This window comes from Haliotis asinina, chromosome 4, assembly GCF_037392515.1.
Source record: "Haliotis asinina isolate JCU_RB_2024 chromosome 4, JCU_Hal_asi_v2, whole genome shotgun sequence".
NCBI lineage: Eukaryota > Metazoa > Mollusca > Gastropoda > Lepetellida > Haliotidae > Haliotis > Haliotis asinina.
In genome coordinates this window covers 70,408,674-70,433,339 of record NC_090283.1, presented here as the reverse complement: position 1 = coordinate 70,433,339, position 24,666 = coordinate 70,408,674, and the positions used below count along the sequence as shown (strand labels likewise).

Below are 24,666 nucleotides of genomic sequence, written 5' to 3'. Positions count from 1 at the left end.
TTCAAGACGGCCACCACTGGTTATACAAACATGTTATCTTTTTCGTTTGACTATCATTTTAGCAGATGTTTTTCACTCAGATGTGTAATTCGACTTTAGTTTAGCATGCAGAAATCAGAAACAAAGCAGCTAAGGTCCGCAGTTGAGGAGGAGCACAGATCGACCAAGTTTGTCCCACAAATATTCAATTGTATTCAGATCGGGAGATCGGGAGGACCATGCAAGAACCTGAACGTTGTGCTGAGCAAGTAAATCTCTGGTGAATCTTGGTGTATGAGCTCTTGCTTCGTCATCTTGGGAAATCACGTTCGGACTGTTCCTAAGTGGAATGACATAAGGCCAGATGATTTAATCACAGTAAAGTCTGATTCGTAAGATTGCTTTGGACGTGAATAACATCGGTTCTTCCACTGCTTGCCCAAACCATAATACTTTCTCCACCAAATCTGTCTACATCCTGTACTGTTCATGACGTCGTGTGTACACATATGCGCTTCCGTCAGGATGCCTGAACATATACCAAACTGCGGCTCATTACTGAACTTGACATTTCTTCACTTTGTAGTGGCCACTGAACATTGTTTCGACGCCTCTGTCTATGTTGTTGCGACCCGTGAAGGTCCCGGGGTAGAACATGCCTTCAGCAACCCATGCTTCCCATAAAAGGTGACTACGCTTGTCGTAAGAGGCGACTAACGGGATCGGGTGGTCACTCGCTGACTTGGCTGACACACGTCATCGGTTCCGAATTGCGCAGATCGATACCCATGTTGTTGATCACTGGATTGTCTGGTCCAGACTCGATTATTTACAGACCGCCGCCATATAGCCAGTCACTCTGTTGTTGCTGGTGAAGTCGTGTAAGGAAAGATCTCGGCAAACGAAGGACGGTTTTATCTGCTACATAAGCTGTGGAAGAACCTGTCCTGGTCGGATGTGTTTATTCGATCTCCTCCTGACCACGTGTCGTTCCACTGCCAGAGCCTTCACATGGTTCTCTGGGACGCAGTAAAAGGCCTTGCGATCGCTTACTGTTTGTTTAACAAATGTTGCACAGATTGTGCGTAAACAAGGAAGCACATGAACCGCATCACATTAATGGTTATTACCTTTATTGATAATAAATCGGAACACATTAGGTTGCATTTTTGAGACAGGTTTTCAAAGGCAATGGATTGAAATCAAATTTGATTCACTATTTCGGCCAACTATTAGTGGGTGGGAGTGGGTGGGTGGATGTATATTTGAAGAGTGTGACATGCCTGCTTGCCACAAGAATTGGTACAGTTCATCACCACCATGTATAGTGTAATAAAGCACACTTTCACCCTGAACTTTTATGGTTAAAGAACGAGGACGCTTGCAAAGTATTGTCAGTTCACACATGTTGACTATGTGAGTGCATCTAAAGACTAAATTGATGCAATCTTCGTGCATAGTTTGAAAAAAACTATTAACCTCGGAAAACGTACTCACTATGATTGGACTGTGTTGTTTATTGTGTGGGATTTAAAGTAGATTCATGGCATATGTGGGTAATGTGTCATCAACTTCTCTAGATGGTATTCAGTGTGTGTACGGGGTTGTGTTTATTCATATTATTGTGTGGGACTTGAAGCAGATTCATGACACACGTGGGTTCAGCCACTTGGTATATTATCCAACTGTTATATCCAAGAATGTTGGCAGGTCGTTTCAAGTGGTGCTGCCAAAATACTGTTTACTTCAGTGATTGGACACGCGTGGTTTTGCAGTTGTTACTGGCTATAGAAATTCACTCAAAAGTGAAACAGATTTAGGCACGCACAGTGAAGGCCCACGAGAATGAATGCAATTGGTGTAACATTCTGGGTTTTCTTGAAGAGTATTGTGTCATCACTCCAAGTGATATGAAATCGGTCATGTCACATGATAGTATTGAAAGTTGAAGCAGCGTTTTTATAGTCTTGTGTAAAACCGAATCAAATCTGAATATTCTGCACGAGCGTGAATTGAGGTCAATATGGACCCATTCCTAATGAGGTCAACCCCATGTGCCAAACTTGCAAGATGAGGTCAACCCCATGTGCCAAACTTGCAAGATGAGGTCAACCACATGTGCCAAACTTGCAAGATGAGGTCAACCACATGTGCCAAACTTGCAAGAACTTTCTCCATCACCGTGATGAGGTCACACAGCTGGGTCATGAGTCCAAATGCTCATCATCTTGGGGTTATATATATGTGTATATATGTATATATATGGCGGATTTCTGTCTATTTACCCCGATATACAACAACCGTAGCATTTGAAATGTACTAATTTATGTACGTTTGAATGTCTGTGTTCCTTGCATTGAAGTCTGAGGACAGATCTGAAATGAAGATTTGGTGTGTAAGAAGTAGCCTCATAAGTGCCATGTGTCATTCTGAATCATTCATCAGTTCACTGTGTACACGTGTCACACATATACCTTTAAATAGATGAATGAATAATATAACATTTTGAAATCATTCTTTATTGTTGTTTGTCAATTTTACAAAGGGTAAGTGGAACAATGAAAGCATTTTCCCCAGCTGGTCAATTTAATTGTTTGTTGTTTAACGCCTCACTCAGCAATATTCCAGCTATATGGCAGCAGTCTGTATGCAATCAAGTCTGGACCAGACAATTCAGTGATCAACATCATAAGCATCGATCTATGTAATTGGAACATGACAGGCGTCAACCAAGTAAGCAAGCCTGACCACCTGATACAAGCTTGGGTTATTGAACCCTACTGATCAAAGAAATTATGTTGTAAACACATTGTGTGACTTTTGACGATTAATGAGACAACCTCCATGGTCAAGATGTCCAGATGTCTGTTTCTTTATTGTTTAACGCCATGCTCAGGAATATTTCAGCAATATGACGGCAGTCAGTAACTAACTGAGTCTGGAGCAGACAGAATGATCATTGATCTACTTGTCCAGAGAGTGAAAGTCAGGTGCTCTTGGAGCCCGCTTTCACATCAATTGACCTGAACATCCTTACAATGTTATAACAGATCAGTGTAAGGCCTGCAATGAATACACTATGTGGAAAATATGATATGTATCACGAATATTGGGTAACAAATGCGAATAATTATTCACAAACGTACTACTGTACTTAAATGATTGATGCACAATATGGAATGCCCAAATTCTTAATTTGTGACAGCAATATCTGTGATCCAATGACACTCAAATCTGTTACGCATTAGTTACAGGCGACAGTACCATAAGTGGCCTTGGCAAACTAACATGACTTTTGCCACTCCAAGGCTAGTACATATTACATTCTTGCATATTTCACTTTGAAAAAAGGACATAAGGGTTCTTACCTTACCGTCATGTAAAAATCTTTAATTTCATTGGTTAATGACACTTAAAAAAGTTTCCAAGTCACCCCTCTCTTGGGGGTGAAAACGAAACAATTCATAATGAAAAACGTCAAAATTCATAATGACACCCCATACACGTGTAGGAGGCATTGTGCAAGCATTGTGTTTGCGTGTGGTGATAACGAGAATTGACGCTGCACACACAAGATGAATGTCATTGTAAAGTTCCTCAATGTGTTTTCTTTCCACCAGACCTCAAATTTTCTCTTTTTCTGAAGAGTTTATTTGTTAACATTCGGTTATGGTGACCGCGAATTAAGAATTGAATTCATCAAAGGCTGCGTATTGATTCACTGAATGTGCGAGTGAATCATAACAACCATATTGACCACCAACTCAGTTTGTGCCAGGGAGCTATCCCGTTCATAACGGCATGCCACCAAATGACAAAGTAATACTAGAAAGCGTTGTAGTTGTTCACAGTTTCATCATTAGAAGCTAACAGTAATTGAGGATTAGAAACAAGAGGTATCAAAGGACCGGTCAATGCTACAATAGATCGAATTAAGTTGGCTGTGACCAATCCTCACTGGAGGTTATAAAATGTTTGCTCTATATATCAAGTAACCCCTACTCTGGTCCAGAAGTGGGAGCCTGCTCTGAAAATATTTCAAACCCAGATAAATCTAGTCTAGTCTAGCCTAGTGTTCTAAAATATAGTTTTGACAATAAAAATGCACTTGGCCTAAACTAGGGAACCCTGTTTCCATGGTTATCCATGGATGGTTAGAAGAAAGTTATACAACATATTTAGTACCTTGGTCAATGAGATTAGCTCCGAAACACCAGACAGTCGGTGCAGGATCATAATCACTTATTTAAAACTAACTAACAAAACCTTTGGCACAAACATCTAAGGATACAGTCAACACTAGGTAACACGGACCTCCAAAAGCCCGTGGGAACAACCTGTAATTATGTTTCCTCAGATGAGGGAAACAAGCAGGAAACTAACTACTACACCACAAATAAATGTGTAATTATCAAAATGGTAATTTCTTTTTGTGGCACTTGTCTCTGTCACACATCACTGATTTCATTCACGTGCCACAGTGGTAGAGGTGACCAGTTTGAGAGGTACAAAACCACCAAAATGATCAGCTAGCATAAGGGCCTCAGACATGTAGATGTTAAGAGTATGTTACAATCAAAAGGTAACTGATGCCACCTGATGTCTGCAGTTCAGCCTCAAGGCCACAATCTGAACTGGCACATCCACTGCCTGCTGCTGGCATCCAACAATGCCCAAAGCATCTTCCTATGGATTCAAATCTGGCCATAGTGGGCTAAAGCAAAGTGTCAATAGCAAGTGCTTGCAGAAATCAAGTCACAGCACGAGTGATTTCAACCATTAACATGGGAGCATGTGTCGAGGAGCATGTGCACGATTGCCAGAATGTGGCCATGACAATGGTCTGAATGTTCAGAGCGAGTGAGTGAGTATGGTGTCACACTGCTTGTAGGAATATTCCAGCAATATCACGGAGGAGACACGGACATTGGTTACACACACATAGTATCCATGTAATTTGGATGTACTTTATACTGAATATTGATGTGATTCCCTCAGACTGTAACCATGCCGAGGTTACAATAATGATATACTGTGGGGCACTCCATGACACAGCATCCACCATAAGGGACTATTGGTGCAATGAATCACCACATCCTGCCCTACTCCAAGCCAATCAAAGTCTCTGATGCTGATCTGTGGGGAATCAAACTCGGGTCATATACAAGACAAACACTTTAACCACAAGGCTACTCCTGTCTCTGCAGTGCCGACTAGTGAGTGGATATAAATAGGTACTGACACAAGAGATGGTGAACCTCAGGCAGATGATGCCACAGTTATGGTAACTCCTATGCATATACACCATGAACACTTTAGATGAATGCTGGATAAGCCTAGTGGTTAAAGTGTTCACTCGTCATGCCAAAGATCCGGGTTCGATTCCATACATTCCTACAATGTATGTAGCCCATTTCTGGTGTCCCCTGCCGTGATATAGCTGAAACAACGTGAAACAACCAACCAACAACCAACCAAGTAACCTACCAACCTCACTCATTCATGTCCAGGAACCAATAATCTAACGAGTCATCTGTGAAATCTGAAACTGTGCACCTAATCTGCTGCTATGCTAAAGTGGTATGCAGGTACCTGACCGTGCTGTGCAGATGAATCGTTGCTGATGTCCCTGGTGGACCAGGAACATTTACACGTTTCCTTACAAACATTCACTTGTCAGTAATGCCTGTTATGTTTGTTGGTTGACAGAACTGCGCTTGACACATTGTAAAGAACCAAACTAAATAACCTGTCAAGCCACATGGCACATGAAGATTACAATGATTATACATATTTCAGTGACAAGGCTGGTTAGATGTAGTTTAAGTATAAGACACATAATTAGTAGTATTACATAGTACTTTCGTTTACACAGAGGACTTGCATTTAGAGTTTCACGTGAATTTTACAGCAAACAGTGTCACTTTCCCGGTGAGGTGTGCCTGGACATGACAATGCTATGACATGTTTTTCATTTCGAAGCAGTTGGTTTCTGGAATCAACAAAACAGGGACATTCGTAAATTGTATGGTATTGACTGGCAGATGCACCCAGATACGGAATAGCCCTGGTTTCAGAGGCATGGCATGCGCACATGATCGTAACCGTAAACATGATCGTCATGGTGAATCATGGTCTCCATCACTCTCACTCATATGTTGAATCAGTAATTTCTTTAACTTTTCGTCTGTTGTTAGCTTCAGAGCGGGTGTTCTTGTGATGTCCAAGGCAAACACATCAGCTCCATTCTTCAAGAGTTTTCCAGCAATTTCAACCTGGTTACTCTGACATGCAACATGTAGTGGTGTCTGCTGCTTGTCGTTCAAAGCTTTCACGTCTGCACCCTTCCTGAGAAGAAACTGAACCATGGCTGGTCGCCCAAACTCACAAGCAAGATGAAGACATGTAGCATGGAACTTGTTCTGTAATTTTAAATCCTGCAAAGATGGCTTCAGTTCTTTGAGAACCCGCAGACCACCTGGCCTAGAGCAAGCAGTGTGGAATGCAGTGTTATTGTTAGAATCTACACATTTAGGATCAGCACCTTTCTCAACAAGCAGTTTCACCAATTTGGGTTCCTTACTTGCACATGCATAATGTATAGGAAATCGATCGTCGGGAGCTGGACCAATAATGTTCACAAGTCTACGCCAGGCCGTCAGTAAAACCTTCACAACTTCAGTCCTTCCGTTTTCACAAGCTTCATGTATTGCCATCTTTTTCATCTGATGCCACATGTTTCCTTTGGCTCCGTGATCTATGAGAAACTTCACAATGTTGCAATGTCCATGTTTGGCGGCAATGGTCAAGGGAGTGTTGCCATAATCATCGTGAAGCTCAACTGAAGACTGGAATTGGGTCACCAGCAGCTCCACCACTGGGAGATGACCATGGAGACATGCTGTATGAAGCATCCCGCCCACTTGAACAACTCTTTCAACACTGGATGCAGTCAAGGAAGCTTCACTAGATGTTGGCATTGCAAGGGAGATTGTTGCACAATCGTTTACCATATCTGAACATGATCTTTCAAAATTCAAGACTATTTCCAGAGATCTTACATTTCCTGAGATACAGCATGCTCGGGTGATATTTTTTATATCCTCTTTAGTTATTGGCAGTTTGCGATTGTTGTGTTCGTCGAAAATCCATCGAAACAAATGTTCTTTTTCATTCCATGATGACCAAAACAATAATGGAAATTGATGATGACTGTCTTTTGATTCTAGAATGGTGTCAATATCTGCTCTAGTCGCACAGTAATTTGCGAAACTGTTGATAAATGGACCATCACTAAAAGCTGGGTGACGGGTAACCAGATATGGAAAGCCTGAGCGTATCTCAGTCACAAATCTTTCAGACAAGAAGTCAAAATGATCAATCCCTAATATGAAATATCCCTCATCATTTTCTTCCTGACTTAGAGAATTTACAAGAACTCTCTCACACAGAAATTTCCCGGAACAATTCTGGAGAAGTTGTTTGGGATATTCAGTCCCAAATACAATAGCAACAGCATCGCATACACAGCTATCTATGAAGATGTAGGAATTGTTGTTTTCAGACCGTTTCAGGTACAAACCTTCATTCAGAAGATCTCTGGTGGCCAAATCTAATTCAGGCAACGTCACTTCGTATGGCAACATGGCAAGAACCTTTTGTGCTTTCTCGTCTTTTAATACACCTTTGAGGAAGGAGTCTTGTAGCTCTCCCAAAACCATCACAAGCAATAGCGCTATAAAATAGCTCTTATCATCTTTCTGCCGCAGCAATTCAACTAAAAGCTTATAGTAAAGAACAGGCATCTGGAAGAACGTAACAGCTTTTCCTTTGTCATGTAAATATGCTGACTTTGCAAAAAATTGACAACATTTGGGGAAGACAGGTGTGGAACTGTTTGCACACTTTGCAATTTCCTCCACTAAGTCGTCTTTAAGTATAACATCTCGTTGTTTGAGATGTTTATACAAGATGCTCTTCTTGTCAACGAGTGTCAAACAACCAACCCGCTGCAGATCAACAACAGAACTTTCAGAAAAGAACTTCTCAAGTTTCAAATGTGGCCGACATTTCTGAAAAATCCTGTTGTTGCAAGTAAAGATGAACTTTTTGTTATCAGAAACACAGACACTAACAGAGGCAAAATACTCCCGCAACGAATTTACCTTCACTTGATCAAAGTCTGATATTCCAAAAGTGTTTTTTATGAATATTCCCTGTTTCTCGTCAACATTCAACATCTCCCTCATTTCTTGTACACCTAACAGGATCAGAGGTTCAAAGTTTTGCTCTTTTTGCAATTGCAAAAGAACTGCTTTTGCTACCATGGTCTTGCCTGACCCAGGAGGTCCGACAATGAATATCACGCTTTCCTTCTCTGACACTTTCCAGACTTCATCAAAAGCCTTTGTCTGGACAAACAGCTTCTCTTGGCTGGCAATCTCACTCAGGCTCTGAGCTGCAATACAAGATAAATACAGATTGAATAAGTGCGTATGGGACTTGCTAACAGGTTTAAAACAATTTACAGTAAATCGTGAAATTGTGGTGTCTCCAAAGTTAAATGACTCCTGGCTCCTAACCAAAATGGTGACTTCAGGTGACTGAATTCAGTGACTAACATGAGAACTGATCTACACATACAATCCAGAGATTAGCATCATGAGCACTGTTCTCTGCATGTTGGATACAATGACATGTCAACCAAGTCTGCCTTTCTGGACCCCGTTCCTCAACATGACTGTACAGTGTTCTCGTTAACGTAAAAATTATGTGTTTCACGCAAATACATTCACATTTCATGCACGGTATTATCTACCTGCAAAGCATTTAGTGTTCTGAGGCCAAGCAAACCATAAAACAAATTTTGCCAAATGATACAACAAAATGAAATAAAATTTTCTCCAATTTGACATGCGAATGGTGATTACATGCTCTATTATGAAAGGAAGTGATATCTAAATTTTGACATCTAATTGGTGCATGCACTCCCAAGATTTCTGTGGCTGTGCATCTTTGGGACGCAGATCTTTTTTCCTATCGCGAACACTGAATCATAGAGCTAGAACAGTTGTAAGTCTATAAGAAAGCATGTGGGTTACAATCGACTTAGCGCGTCGATAGTTTCGTGGAATGGGGCCCATACAACGTGCACTAAGCCTATTAGTCGGCTCCTACAACAAGCATGGGCTGCTGAAATTTTATCCTAAATCTTCACAAGTTGATAATGATCATCTTAGGGCACATGCGTAAGCATACCCTGATGTTAAGTATACCCTGATGTTAAGTATACTCTGATGTTAAGTATACCCTGATGTTAAGTATACCCTGATGTCAAGTATAACCTGATGTTAAGTATACCCTGATGTTATGTATTCCCTGATGTTATGTATTCCCTGATGTTAAGTATACCCTGATGTTATGTATTCCTTGAGGTTATCTATACCCTGCTTTTCAGTATACCCCGATGTTAAGGATACCATAATGGTATGTATACCCTGGTGCTACGTATACCCTGATGTTAAGTATACCCTGATGTTATGTACACCCTGATGTTATGTATACTCTGATGTCAAGTATACCCTGATGGTATGTATACTATGATGTTTAGTATACCCTGATGCTATGTACACCCTGATGTTATGTATACCCTTGGGTTAACTATACTTTGATGTTAAGTATACCCTTGTGTTAAGTATACTCTGGTGTTAAGGATACCCTGATCTTGCACCTACTTCTAATGTTCTGGTAACCTTCCATCGTTGACATCTTGTAGATATTTTTATTGTAGTTGAAGTTTCCCACTGCTTGCACATTGTTGGAGCGATTGACAGAAACCGACATGGCTCTCTTGTCTTGTCCTGTAATGGAATTATGATCATAACAGACAATGGCGATCTCTGACAATCTGGTTCTGTGTTGTTCCGTAAGCTATGGATGAGTTAAGTGATGCTGAAGAGAGAAAAATCCGTGGGAGGGTGTGAAGTGCGTCACTGAGTACCGCCCTACACCACTTTTAGCACAATGTACCCATGAAGTGAGTACCGCCCTACACCACTTTTAGCACAATGTACCCGTGAAGTGAGTACCGCTCTACACCACTTTTAGCACAATGTACCCATGAAGTGAGTACCGCCCTACACCACTTTTAGCACCATGTACCCGTGAAGTGAGTACCGCCCTACACCACTTTTAGCACAATGTACCCGTGAAGTGAGTACCGCCCTACCCCACTTTTAGCACAATGTACCCGTAAAGTAAGTACCACCCTACACCACTTTTAGCACAATGTACCCGTGAAGTGAGTACCGCCCAACCCCACTTTTAGCACAATGTACCCGTGAAGTGAGTACCGCCCTACCCCACTTTTAGCACAATGTACCCGTGAAGTGAGTACCGCCCTACACCACTTTTAGCACAATGTACCCATGAAGTGAGTACCGCCCTACACCACTTTTAGCACAATGTACCCGTAAAGTGAGTACCGCCCTACACCACTTTTAGCACAATGTACCCATGAAGTGAGTACCGCCCTACCCCACTTTTAGCACAATGTACCCGTGAAGTGAGTACCGCCCAACCCCACTTTTAGCACAATGTACCCGTGAAGTGAGTACCGCCCTACCCCACTTTTAGCACAATGTACCCGTGAAGTGAGTACCGCCCTACTCCACTTTTAGCACAATGTACCCATGAAGTGAGTACTGCCCTACACCACTTTTAGCACAATGTACCCGTGAAGTGAGTACCGCCCTACACCACTTTTAGCACAATGTACCCATGAAGTGAGTACCACCCTACCCCACTTTTAGCACAATGTACCCATGAAGTGAGTACCGCCCAACCCCACTTTTAGCACAATGTACCCATGAAGGAAATAGGACAAAGGTCTTCGACGTGACAAACAATCGCTTTAAACATTGGTTATCCTATAACCTTCAAGTTCTGAAGAGAACCTACAGGGCTTGGAGAGATCGAGAGAAGTTGTATGAGAAAGACAAGGGGATGATAGAAACTACATGACTTGGAGAAACGGAGAAAAGAACATCAAAAGAGTTGTATGAATGGACGTAGGGATGACAGAGATGGTCTTTATTCTTTACATCATGAACATGACAGAGAGCTGTGTGAGAGAAACTGGAATGAGAGTGAGTGAATGAGTGGGTGTAGTTTTACGCCCCTCTAAGCAATATTCCAGCTATATGACAGAGGCCTGTAAATCATCGATTCTGGAATAGACAACCCAGTGATCAAGAGCATGAACATGAATGTGTGTAGTTGGGAACATGAGTCAACCAAGTCAGTAAATCTGACCACCCGATTCCATTAGTAGCTTCTTATGACAAGCATGGGTTACTGAAGTCTGACCTGACCTGCGGGCCCCGCAGCAAGAGGCAAAAGGTCACGAAGGAGAGAGAATGTGGTGAAGATAGATGCAAGGATAGTGAATGACAAAGACAGGAGTGATGAGAGACACAGCTGTGATTGAGAGAGGTAAGTGTGAATGACAAAGGCAGGAGTGAATGAGAGATATGGGTGGGGTGTGATTGAGAGATGAGTGTGAATGGCATGAATGACAAAATAATAATAATAAAAAATAAGTGAATGAGAGACACGTAGATGAGAGAGACAAGAGTGAATAAGAGGAGGGGTGAGAGTGATAAAGACAGGTGAGAATGAGAGAGACGGGTGTGAATGACAAGGACTGGAACTGAATGAAAGAGGGGAGTGTGAATGACAAAGGCAATGAGTGAAAGAGAGAGGATGTGAATGACAAAGACAGGATTGACAGAGAGAGGGATGTGAATGACAAAAGCAGGAAATGAATGAGAGAGAGGCGGCTGTGAATGACAAAGACAGGGGTGAATGAGAGAGACAGGTGTCAATGACAAGGACAGGAAGTGAATGAAAGAGAGAGGGTTGTGAATGACAAAGACGGGATGTTAATGAGAGGGCTGTGAATGACAAAAATAGGAGTGAATGAGAGACAGAGAGAGGGGGTATGAATGACAAAGACAGGAAGTGAATGAGAGAGACGCGTGTGGATAACAAGGACAGGATGTGAATGAGAGAGAGGGGTGTGAATGACAAAGACAGGAAATGAATGAGAGAGAGGGGTGAACGACAAAGACAGGCGCGAAAGAGAGAGGGGAGTGAATGATAGACAGGAGGGGCATGAGAGAGAGGGGTGTGAATGACGAGGACAGGAAGTGCATGAGCGATGGGTTTGAATGACTAAGTCAGGAGTAAATGAGAGACAGGGGTGTGAATGACAAAGACAGGAAGTGAATGAGAGAGAAGGGTGTGAATGACAAAGGCAGGAAGTGAACGAGAGAGAGGGGTGTGAATGACAAAGACAGGAAGTGAATTCTTTTGTCAAATTGACTTCTATTCTTTTTACATTTGCCCAATTGACTTCTGTCTATATCACTATTGCTCAGTTTACTTTGACCCTTTTCACTTTTGCCCAGTTTAATTTGACACTTTTCACCTTTGCCCAATTTACTTTGCTCCTTTTCACCTTTGTCCATCTCAATACTGTCACTCTTACTTGTACTTGGCTCTCTTCTGCCAATTTCATCTCTGCCTCTCTCACTTCTATCCATCTCACGTCTGCTCACTACTGTTACATCTGCTGCATCAAGGTCTGGGTAGTGTCTACCTGATTGGATCCCATGGACACTGTGTAATGTTGATTCAGCAGTTTTGTCTCCAAGTGAAGTTGTATGTTTATCAGCATGACTCTCATCATCTTCAAGACAATATTCCTTCCGTTCTTTCTTGTTCCCAGTGATGAGTGTGTCATTGCATGTAACCAGATTTGCATTTTGACTGTTTGAATGTCGTCCGTCTAATGTCATACTGCTCATCATCTTCATCAAAGAATCATCCTCAGAGACATCAGTCTCACCTGCAGGACCTCTTCCACCCAGAGCCTCATGAGGACTGGATGAAGTCACTGTATTACCTATGCCTTCACAGACAACTGGTGACTTCAATTTACAGTCAGACAGAACTGCTTTCACTTCAGTCCGCATCTTTGTGGGCATATCTTCAATTCTGAGTCCTTTAGATGGATTTGTTCCGGAATTAAAAAACAAATCCTCCGAGCTACTGGAGCTCATGACACTGCTTGTCATAGACAAGTTCACATTTGAACGAAACTCTCCCAGAATGTCTTTCATGTTAAATGTGGTGTCCACAGAATAGTCCTGCCCATGTGGTGTCATTTGCCACAACAAATCACTCGCATATGTTTGATTTCCAGTTGGTCTCTGTGAGGCAGGTGCTTCCACTAAACGTTTGTATTGTCCTTTAGAACCCCCAACCGCACCATATTTCCCAGGTAACCAGTAGCTACTACCTGCATTCACCGAGTCCTGCTCTGTCAGGTGTCTTTGGTCAAGATGGACACAACTCTCAGTCTCCATATTACGTACTCCCAAATCTGCACTTCTCACAGGTAGGCACTGGGATTGAGGCCTATAATTCATTGTCACATTACCACCGTTCATTAGTGGCAGGTGGGGACCTGGTATATCTGTTGCATGACATTCATACCCAACGCCCATTACAGGTATTTGAAATCTTTCCACATCTGCATCATGACCTCCTTGATAGCCAACATTCGTAAAAGGCGCTTGAAATCCTAGGACATCTGCATAATGGTCGCCTTGATAACCAACGCTTATTACGGGAATCTGAAATCCTTCCAAACATGTATGATTACCACCTTGATAACAAAAGTCAGTTTCAGGTACACGTGACCCTTCCACACACGTATCATGACCTCCTTGATAGCCAACATTCGTTACAGGTATTTGGAATCCTTGCACAGCTGTGTCATGACCCTCTTGATAGCCAACACTCATTATAGGTCCTTGTGATCCTTGCACACCTTTATCCTGACGTATTTGATATCCAACAGGCACTTTCGAGTCTTCTACCCTTGTATCATTGCCTCGTTGATAACTAACACTCGTTAGAGGTACTCGTGATCCTTGCACACCAGTATCATGACCTACTTGATAATCAACAGGTACTTGGGAGCATTCCACACCTGTATCATTGCCTCGTTCATAACTGACACTCGTTAGAGGTACGCATGATCCTTGCATGCCTGGATAATGACCTAGCTGATAATCAACAGGTACTTGAGAGCCTTCTACCCTTGTATCATTGCCTCGTTCATAACTGACACTCGTTAGAGGTACGCATGATCCTTGCATGCCTGGATAATGACCTAGCTGATAATCAACAGGTACTTGAGAGCCTTCTACCCTTGTATCATTGCCTCGTTCATAACTGACACTCGTTAGAGGTACGCATGATCCTTGCATGCCTGGATAATTACCTACTTGATAATAAACAGGTAAATGGGAGCCTTCCACATATGTGCCATTGCCTCGTTGATAACCAACACTCGTTACATGTACTTGTGATCCTTGCACACCAGTATAATTACCTACTTGATAACCAATCGGTATTTGGGAGCCCTCCACACCTGTATCATTGCCTCGTTGATAACCAACAGGTATCTGGAATCCTTCCACACATGTGCCATTGCCTCGTTCGTAACCAACACTCGTTACAGGTACTTGTGATCCTTGCACACCAGTATAATGACCTACTTGATAATCAACAGGTATCTGGAATCCTTCCACGCCTATATAATGACCACCTTGATAACGAACACTTGTTACAGGTACTTGGAATCCCTGCACATCTGCATGACCAATGCTCATTAAAGGTATTTGAAATCCTTCCACACCTGTTTCAGTACCTCCTTGATAACCAACACTCGTTACAGGTCTTTGGAATCCTTGCACACATGTATAATGACTGCCTAAATTACCAAAGCTCACTACAGGTACTTGTGATCCTTCCACACCTGTATCATGACCCCTTTGATAACCAACACCCGTTACAGGTACACGGGATCCATGCACACCTGTATGAGCACTTCTATGATCAATACTTGTCAAAGGAACTGGATGTCCTTGTACATGTCTATCCTGAACTGGATGACCCACAAAATCTCTCGTGTCCTTCGATGACATAGCTTGTCCCCACATTGCCCATGTGACAGCATTAACACCACCTGCACAACCAACATTCCCAGCAGCCTGCATGAGGTGAGAGTTTCTCAGACACACATCAACCTGTTCCACAGAATCAGTGGAATGCCTCCCACTTCGGACCTATTTGACGGACTGTGCACAAGGCCAGTGTCAGAAAAGTCTATCAGATCATCATGGCAACTGGATGCTGCTCTTTGACTGGATGTTGTTTTTCTGCTATGTCCGTCTACAGCTTGTTCCTCAGCACCAGGGAACACACATGCAAGACGTGACTGTCTTCTGGATATGATACACAGTTAGACTGTAGACATGTAGCAATGGTGACTGTCATTCTCATAATCTGGTGGTGTTCAGTTGATGGATTTTGCCTTCTGAGCGCTAGTGACTTTTTGTCTTGTACAAAAGCCGTCTTGACCCCCAGAGTACATGTGTCTGAAAATAGTTAAATACAGTTTAGTTTTAGTTTACCCATATATTTCAACAGATAAATGCAACAGATAAATGCTACTTAACAGAGCCTTTTAAATGATTCAAAATCAAGTCTCTTTTAGTTCCACAGGAATATGTAGTCACACTTCAGTAAAGTAAGGTCTGTTTGTCTGCTGTTTAATGCTTCACTCTGTAATATTCCAGCGGTATTGTGACAGACTATTGGTATGGGTTTAACTGCAGCGAGGACAAACAGAAAAATCTATTTTCTGCCTTAAAAATATTTATTTTGTCATCAGATGGAGGGTTTGGGTGTGTGTGTGTGAATTGATTTCATAAGCTGAAATAAATCCAACAGAAAACTGTCATCCTGTAATTGAATCTGGAACCTTGGATTTCAGTTAATTCTTGTTACAGATTTATACAGATAATACAGTTCTTCTGACAATCTGGGTAATGCAGAAGGCAGCAGTGTTGGGAAGCCTTCATATTCTCCGGAAACTTCTTGGTGTATTCAACTGGGTAGCGTTTCCTGAAAGCCCCATTGTCTGGGCTGTAGAGGCGACAAGGACCCTGAGCCTTACCGACCTGACTGTGCCAGGTTCTCCCGAACCCTCTCTGCTGCAAGGTATTAAAATCATGAAGTTGTTGACATTCTTGAAAGAGTACACTAATTTTCATTCTCTAAAGTAACTTAGGAAACGTTAAGAGAATAATGTTTGAGAGAACACGTGTGTGCCTGTTGTAATGACACATTATGTGTGTAGCTACATAGGGTAGGAAATGTAGTTACATCATCATCCCGTGTGTGGGTGTGGACCTGTCTAGTCTATGCTTGAGTGCTTGTCTGTCTGTCTGCTTGGATTTGAGTTTCTTCTGTGTGTGCACGCGTGTATGTGTGTGTTTGAGTGTGTTTGCGTACTGGCAAACAAGGATAAGTTGGAGGGGCGCAGAGGACGCAGTTATGAAAAGTAGGCGGTGCACAGCAATGAACAAACCCAGTTGTTTTGTGAAAGGGAGAGCTAATGCACGTGCAGTGCATGACGATTGAATCCACCCCTTGGATGCGCACGCCTTGCTCATAAGACTGTAGCAAGTCGGTAATATACACTACACTTCATCGTGGACAACTTGCCTCCGTGGATGAGAAACCTATGTGAGAAAACTGGTATCACACATATGTGTGAGATCGATTTCTAATCCCGTGATTGGCTACTCCATGGTGATGACCTAGGGTCAGGTTTTGACGAACTACTTTCCTGTTTAAAATTCATTGATGAGTTAAACGTGCATCAATCGAACAGGAACTCGTTACTCGGGCCAATCACCTTAACATGTAGGTGACATGCTATATTCCCGATTGCAACATAAACAAGTAACAATAAAACACGATTAGAATAAGTACAATGCGGATATAGATATTTTCTAATTCCTTTTATTAAAACATTTCACTCCAGTCATGATGGCTCGAATAATTAGTAATACCTATGTAAACTATTATGTGAATATCACCGTTAGAGTTAAATGCCGGGATTCCCTGTTGTATAAGTTGAATGTTGGGATTCCCTGTTGTATAAGTTGAATGTTGGGATTCCGTGTTGTATAAGTTGAATGTTGGGATTCTGTGTTGTATAAGTTGAATGTTGGGATTCCCTGTTGTATAAGTTGAATGTTGGGATTCCGTGTTGTATAAGTTGAATGTTGGGATTCTGTGTTGTATAAGTTGAATGTTGGGATTCTGTGTTGTATAAGTTGAATGTTGGGATTCCCTGTTGTATAAGTTGAATGTTGGGATTCTGTGTTGTTGAATTCACTCATGACAATCAGAACCAGAACACTCACTGAAGCTACGTACAACATGGAACGTTAGCTTGCAAGGGTTCATGACTGAAAATGGTAAAACACGCCCTTTCAATTCAGTGGAACAAGTTCAGGAACGGTTAATCTACACAGCATCACATAAGAGATTTCTCAAAGGACACATGCAACGTAAAATACAACTTTGCAGATTCTGGCACCTTTCGGTATGCACTTACCCAAACAAATCATCACAACTGCCAATTAACAAAAGATAAAGTTGAAAAAAAGCCCGCGATGAAGAAAAAAAGCCCGCGAAATTAGAGTTCAAACGATATGTCTACGCGCCAGGCTGCTAATGGCAATATGCAATGCACAACTTCAGTCACTGACCGAATACAATTTGAAAATAACACCTATCGGGTTTATACGCCACAAACAAAGAGATGGGTCAGTGTATCGGCAAATGAACCAGTGGCCAATGAGAAGATTTCATTACTCTTGAGTGCACACACAACGACTCTGACTGGGTTCTGTATCCTGGGTCCTTCGTTTCGAGCGTAGTTGACACAAGTAGAAAAAATATTGCACTTTTGATTAGCGACTGTACGCTTATATTTTTTTTCATAATCAGCAATGCGTATTATATATCATGAATAAGTGACAACTGTTTTTTAATGCTATTTGATTTTTTGGTTGCATGTGACCTTGAACATATTCCTCCGATGCAGAATAATGCAAATTACACGCCCTCTTAACGTGCAGGATGTAACTCACATTTCATACTGGCAACACCGTAACATCGGTAACATTTCAAGTGGCAGGTTCCCCCTTGGGAAAACGAGAACACTGTGGCAAAGAAGAGTAGTCCCCCATTGACAGTGACCCTAACCTTAGCAATGTCTCATTCCAGCACATAGGTGACACCTAATTACACACAAACAATAATTTTGGCTCCGATCGATGGGGGAACATTGAACGTAAATTGGTACACAAGTTCAGATTCCCAAAATACTGATATATCCAATGTTCCGACGCCGAAAACCACCAAATAATGACGATGACGGGACGCATGCTCAACTATGTTATACTTAGACGAGTTAAAATCATTCACATTTACTCAGTGCCATCATTGTTTACAAGTGTGTAATTAATATTATGTGATCTAATTCAGTTTGCATTATCATTATTGCCTTGACGACGTGGAGATGTGGAAGAAACCTTTTTTGTGGAGGTTCATCTTGGGGAAGATCAGTGATGAGGAAGCCAAGTGACGTCACTCATTCATAAACCTTGCATTGTGAATCATTGCACAACTACGATGAGAAAATATGAAAATTAATTCTATTCGACAATAAAACGGTACGATTTTATTTTGTGTAAGTATAAATTACTGTACGCGTGTCAGTCGGATACTGTTTATCATGTTTATCTTACAACGTGTTGTTACAGACACTCGTTTAGTAACCTCTATCAGTCTGTGAGATCAAAATAAGAGACCGTTGGACCGTTGACTATCTTATCTTTCACTGGTAGCACCTGGCACCGTACCAGGTAACTCATACGCCTATGGCTTCAGACTGATGGTATACTTTCATGACAAAATTAATAAATCTAAAACAAAACTGGGTTTGTACTAAAGATGTTACGCTTAGGAGATAAACATCATGTATTGGCCAATTTCCGGGTGTACTGAGTATCTGAAGCACGGGAGTACGTTTGGAACCGGGCGAGGTTTCAAATGAAATATTCCTGTTCTTCACTTTGGATAGAAAATTTTGGATTGAAACTGTGTCTGTTTTCCCTGCGTTTCAATACGCATGGATCAATGTCTATATACAACACTGCCGCACTACAGCAGCTTGACCACCAACATGACTGATGGAAATTCTGATAAAACATTTATTAAAACTCAAAAAATACAATTATTGGATATTTCCTCCACAGTTCTATGGGAATTTCACTATCATATTACCCTCTATTATAAAAACATTAAATTACAATACACGGTCCCTAACATAAACAATAACACATAAATCAGAATGCCTTACTTGTTTCCGTTTAGAATGGGAAAATCGCAAGATGGCGGTCTGGTGAAACACCAAATTTATGTCCCGCTGTGCATCGTTCACAATAATGTACGTAAAAAACTGAACCACCAGTTCAGTTCTAGCTGCCAGGTTCCCCGCAAGGCAGTCACTGTTATGTTTGTACGCTTTGAGAAAAAGCTACGCGTTCGGTTGCAAATGAAATTTAGTCACCGTCCATTTAGGAGAGCATATCTCTGATTCTCAAAGACACTAGGTTAATGTCCTAAATAATTTAAAACTGTATAATATGTCATTGCCTATCCAAGTACATAATTGTAACAGCTTTCTTTCGTTACTGTTGAAAGCTCAAACGATTATATTTTGAATTGTAGGAATTATGCTAGTTTAGTGACTGTTGCACATTGAAATATACTATAAAGGTGCTGTATATACTGTAGCACTGTTTGCACCATACACAAAATACATTCATTTCTTTGAAAAACGCATTATATCAGTTTGAAAGAACCATCTCAGAGCGCCAGATAATTTTTCAAGCAAATGGGTGTTTACTCCCATGTCTGTTTATATATCAGTAATTGCATTTTAGGAGGAGTAACTAGCATTTTGTATACTTCGACTAGTTAAAAGAATTGAGTACTTTTGAGTTTCTTTTCCTTCTTGGGCACTCTCTTCTATTAATACATAAATATAAATGCATCTGATTAAACTAAAAGTTTTAGCATTTGTCCAGGGAGCCACCGCATGCGACGAATGTTACAGATTTGTGCGAGATGGTGACATCAAACTGAAATGGGACCTTGTTCAGCCCAGGTGTACGTAGCCGAGAGCAGCAATGCGGTCTTACACAGTCAAGACATGGCCCTGCATCGCGGCCGAGAACACCACCTTCATAAATCCTATTCAGATTCTAGCGGCCGATTACCCCTTCTATTTTCTTGAGATTTTTAAAATATACTTCCCATGGGCTTTTGACTGAAAGGTCGATACCGATCTACTCCCAGATACAAATACAAGTAACTGTCATGTTTTTATGATCATATGTTTATATATTAATGGGCATGTTACCCGTAAATCTCGTGTTTCAACGATAGAATCTCGTGTTTCAACGTTGAAACTCTAAGTTTACGGGTAACATGCCCATTAATATATAAACGTATGATCATAAAAACATGACAGTTACGTGTATGTGTAGGGAAATTATCTGGGAGTAGATCGGTATCGACCTTTCAGTCAAAAACCAACGGGAAGTATGTTTAAAAAATCTCAAGAAAATAGAAGGGGTAATCGGCCGCTAGAATCTGAATAGGATTTATGAAGGTGGTGTTCTCGGCCGCGATGCAGGGTCATGTCTTGACTGTGTAAGACCGCATTGCTGCTCTCGGCTACGTACACCTGGGCTGAACAAGGTTCCATTTCAGTTTGATATCACCATCTCGCACAGATCTGTAACATTCGTCGCATGCGGTGGCTCCCTGGACATGTACTTGACCATTGTTCAACACTAATTAACTAGCATTCGTTTGGCAATAAATATTATTTACATGGTTTTGTGGTCGGGAAATCCCCATCGCCATTGCGTCATATGTGCATCGCCATTGCGCTTCAAATCCCTTTAAACCCCAAAGATAACGGATACTGATCTTGCTCTGTCAATACTGCTTATTTGATTATCGGACATGTGTTCTCTAAAACATGTAACATGAACTCACAATTTCCTTGTAGCAACTGTAAGCATCCCATGCGGAAAAGATAGCAGACGACTGTGCTTGTTGCACAAGACGAGTAATGTGTGACGTCAACAGGGGAATCCCCAAATCTGATGTTCGTTTGCATTCGTGACCAACTCGTGTTGTTCCGGGACAAGCCGAATAGCGACTTGTGCCCCATTCGTAACAACTCGGGTCATTCCGGAAAGCCGGATAGCCTTCTTGCAGCAATCGTAACTACTCGTCTCTTTCCGTAACCGCCATCCGGCTTTCCGGAATGACCCGAGTAGTTACGAATGTTCTTGCAGGTTACGGAAAGAGGTGAGTAGTTACGAATGCTTGTGCCCCTCATTCGTAACTACTCGTATCATTCCGGCAAGCCGGATGAGGGTCACGGAAAGAGACGAGTAGTTACGAATGTTGTGCCTCTCTGGAAGGATTTTATATTGGGATAGGAACATAAGAACTACTTCAAACGGGAACGATAACTCCATCCCTGTTTGATTCCAATGTTTCTTAATATCACCAGTGCACCGCCACATTGTATTGATGTTTATGTTTTTACTTACCTATTTAAAACAATTAAACCTCACTGATACAACTAAAAGAAGGATAAAACATATTTGTTAAAGACATATTCTGACGTAATTATGTTTCCAATTATATTTCTGAAAAGGGTTTAATAATCACAAATGGGATTTGTTTTATCACATATGCAAATAACATATATTTTGAATAAAACTACATCAAATTCAAAGTCAGAAACTCCAAAATGACTTTAAAATATTTCTCAAACTGAACATTTGTGTGACTTTGCTGTCATGCTACAAATGGAATTTTTACTGAATTAGCTGAAAAATATGAATGACCAATAAAGGTCAAACTGAAATATTCCCAGAGATATGAAATATATGCCCAATGTTAAATGTTACAGTTGATTAGTATTGCAGATATAATATTATTGTTTTGAAATTCCTAGCGATATAATTATATCTCCTTAAAGTGTTGGGAGCGGACGTACAATCACCACAACTAGCTCGTAAGATCCCCAGAAGATACGTCCAGTTGGACAAGTAACAAACAGTAATAAAAAAACACAGGTGCGTGTATTTGAATCTCTCACCACCAACCCCATGATTCTTATAAAAAAACGTCCCATTTGATTGCAGAAATTTTAGGGATAGAAGAGGAAGTTATCAAATCTCTCTCTCAATATTTTCGACAGCAACAAATTGTATAAGTGCATTAGGGAAGCATTGTCTTTCCGTTCTTTATGCATATGAATATTAGTGTTTTTTGCCACTGTCTTATACTTACACTGCTTTATTTTGTATTGTACATGGATCATTAATCGTAATCTTAAAATCTTAAAAGCAGGATGGCATTAGCATGTGCTAATTAAAGTTCCATCTCATCTCCGTTTTTACACTTCTACTGTAGATCGGAATACTAACAAACCCTTCTAATTAAATATTTCCAAATGTTTCAAATTCACAAGTTTTCAACGTTGAACGTTTACATCTGCAATGAGTGAGTGAGTGAGTGAGTTATTTAACGTCACAAGGGCAACATTTCAGCCATATCGTGACGAGAACAAACATAATTACAAAGAATATGTATATATTCTAAAACCCGTCGCCAAAGTACGGTAAAATAACTAGAGTATATTTACAAAACATATTATTCAAAATGTATCTAATACTTCTATTACCTTTACAAATTCAATGATTAAATGATATTTAATATTAAAAAGATCCGTCATTGTTTTGACACTGAAACATTTCTCCCTTGTAATGGCAAAATCAATACAGTCAAGCAAGACATGCTAGACCGTGATTCCTTCATCACAAGGGATACAAAACGGAGGATCCTCACCTTTAAGCAAATATTCGTGAGTGTATCTAGTAACGACCTCCTGAAATCTGGACTGACATCCCAAGTAGGTGTAACCAATATAGGGTTTTATTGTATGTAATTTATTAATACCCACTTGGATGTCCCCCTTCTTCTGCATCAGATCACAGATATAAGATCTATTGGTAGCTCTATAATCTGAATATGGAATGAGAAGTGGTGTCACAGATTTGTTGAGTGCTGCCTTAGCAGCAAGATCGGCCCTTGTGTTCCCAGAGATTCCTGTGTGACTGGGTGTCAAACAAGAGACGATGTCACATTAGCCAGTAGTAAGATCATTATATAATTCAATAATTTCAATTAAAAGTGGATGTTTACAAGATAAGTTTTTAATAGCTTGAAGACATGAAAGAAAGTCAGAAAAGATTATACATTGTTTATGTGTAGGATGCCTTTAGGTGTATTTGAGAGCTGTTAGTATTGCGTTTGCTTTTGCTGTAAAAATAGAGCTGTTATCCAAGAATCTAGAAGATATTGTTTTGGAAGCAATGGCAACGGCACATGCAACTGCGCCACCATCTTTGGACCAATCAGTAAATAAAGATGTATATGTACTATATTTACTTTTTCACCGATCATATTCTTGTTTATATTGTAATTCGTTAGTTTCTGAGTTTTTAAACTTTGTCAGTGTTAGGTCAACTTGTGGCCTCACTAATTGCCAAGGAGGAGAAGAAAGAAGACGGGAGGGAGATATATTCTCCACCTCACTCCCAGCAGCAGAAATGTATTGTTGGATTCGTATCCCAAGAGGAGGAAACCCGTGAAGGTCCCGGGGTAGAATAGACCTTCAGCAACCCATGTTTGCCATAAATGGTGACTATGCTTGTCGTAAGAGGCGACTAACGGGATCGGGTGGTCAGACTAGCTGACTTGGTTGACACATGTCATCGGTTCCCAGTTGCGCAGATCGATGCTCATGTTGTTGATCACTGGATTGTCTGGTCCAGACTCGATTATTTACAGACCGTCGCCATATAGCTGGAACATTGCTAAGTGCGACGTAAAACTAAACTCGCTCGCTCGCTCGCTCGCGCTCGCCCAAGAGGAGGAACAAGTGAAGTTTTATTATTGTACAAATCCTGATAAAGAGGATTAAAAACGCAGTTGTGAGCAGGATTGGATTCATTTAAATATAACTTTGTAATATACTGTACAGACAATTTGATACGGTGAAGTTTCAAAGATGGCTCATCGGCCTCAACGTAGAGACTGTCAATGGGAGATGTTCCGAAAGATCCAAGACATAGCCTCAGACCTTGGTGATGGACAGAAACTAACGGCTATAGGTTGCTTTTGCAGGCTCCACCATACACAATGGAACCGTAATCAAGTTTCGATCTAACCAGAGATCTATATAAGTGAAGGAAGGTAGTTTGGTCCCCTCCCCACTTTGAATTAGAAACAACTTTTAACAAATCGAGTGCCTTCAGGCATTTGGCTTTGAGGTACTTAATATGAGGCAGAAAGGTTAGATGCGAGTCAAAGATGAGACCAAGAAATTTAGCCTCCTTCACAACTTTGATGGGTGTGCCATTTAATGATAATTCGGGGTCTTTATGGGGTTTGTATTTCCTACAAAAATGTATACAATTAGTGTTAGTTTTAGAAAAGTTAGACCCGTTTTCCAGACACCATGATCCTGATTATAATGAGCAGACAGGGTTGAACCCACTCGCACTAAAAATTGCCTGTCGGTTAAAAACTGTG

General features: G+C 41.0%; 1 protein-coding gene across 1 annotated transcript; it reads right to left on the bottom strand.

Moving 5' to 3' along the window:
• Window positions 1-2,482: 2,482 nt before the first annotated feature.
• On the bottom strand, window positions 2,483-21,145 carry LOC137281838 (uncharacterized). The gene is made up of 4 exons (XM_067813475.1): window positions 21,046-21,145; window positions 12,530-15,491; window positions 9,714-9,839; window positions 2,483-8,437 (listed from the first exon to the last, which is right to left on the bottom strand). The coding sequence occupies exons 2-4, from the start codon at window positions 15,108-15,110 to the stop codon at window positions 6,099-6,101; spliced, it is 5,046 nt and encodes a 1,681-aa protein (XP_067669576.1). The 5' UTR covers window positions 15,111-15,491; window positions 21,046-21,145; the 3' UTR covers window positions 2,483-6,098.
• Between the last annotated feature and the right edge of the window lie 3,521 nt (window positions 21,146-24,666).

Excerpts from the sequence above, each read along its gene's own strand:
- LOC137281838 (XM_067813475.1), bottom strand. The coding sequence starts at position 15,110 with ATGCAGGCTGCTGGGAATGTTGGTTGTGCAGGTGGTGTTAATGCTGTC. Across the intron at positions 9,840-12,529 it reads CAGAAGAGAGCCAAGTACAA|GACAAGACAAGAGAGCCATG; the intron begins GTAAGAGTGACA and ends ATTCCATTACAG. Across the intron at positions 8,438-9,713 it reads AGGTTACCAGAACATTAGAA|CTCAGAGCCTGAGTGAGATT; the intron begins GTAGGTGCAAGA and ends CTTGTATTGCAG.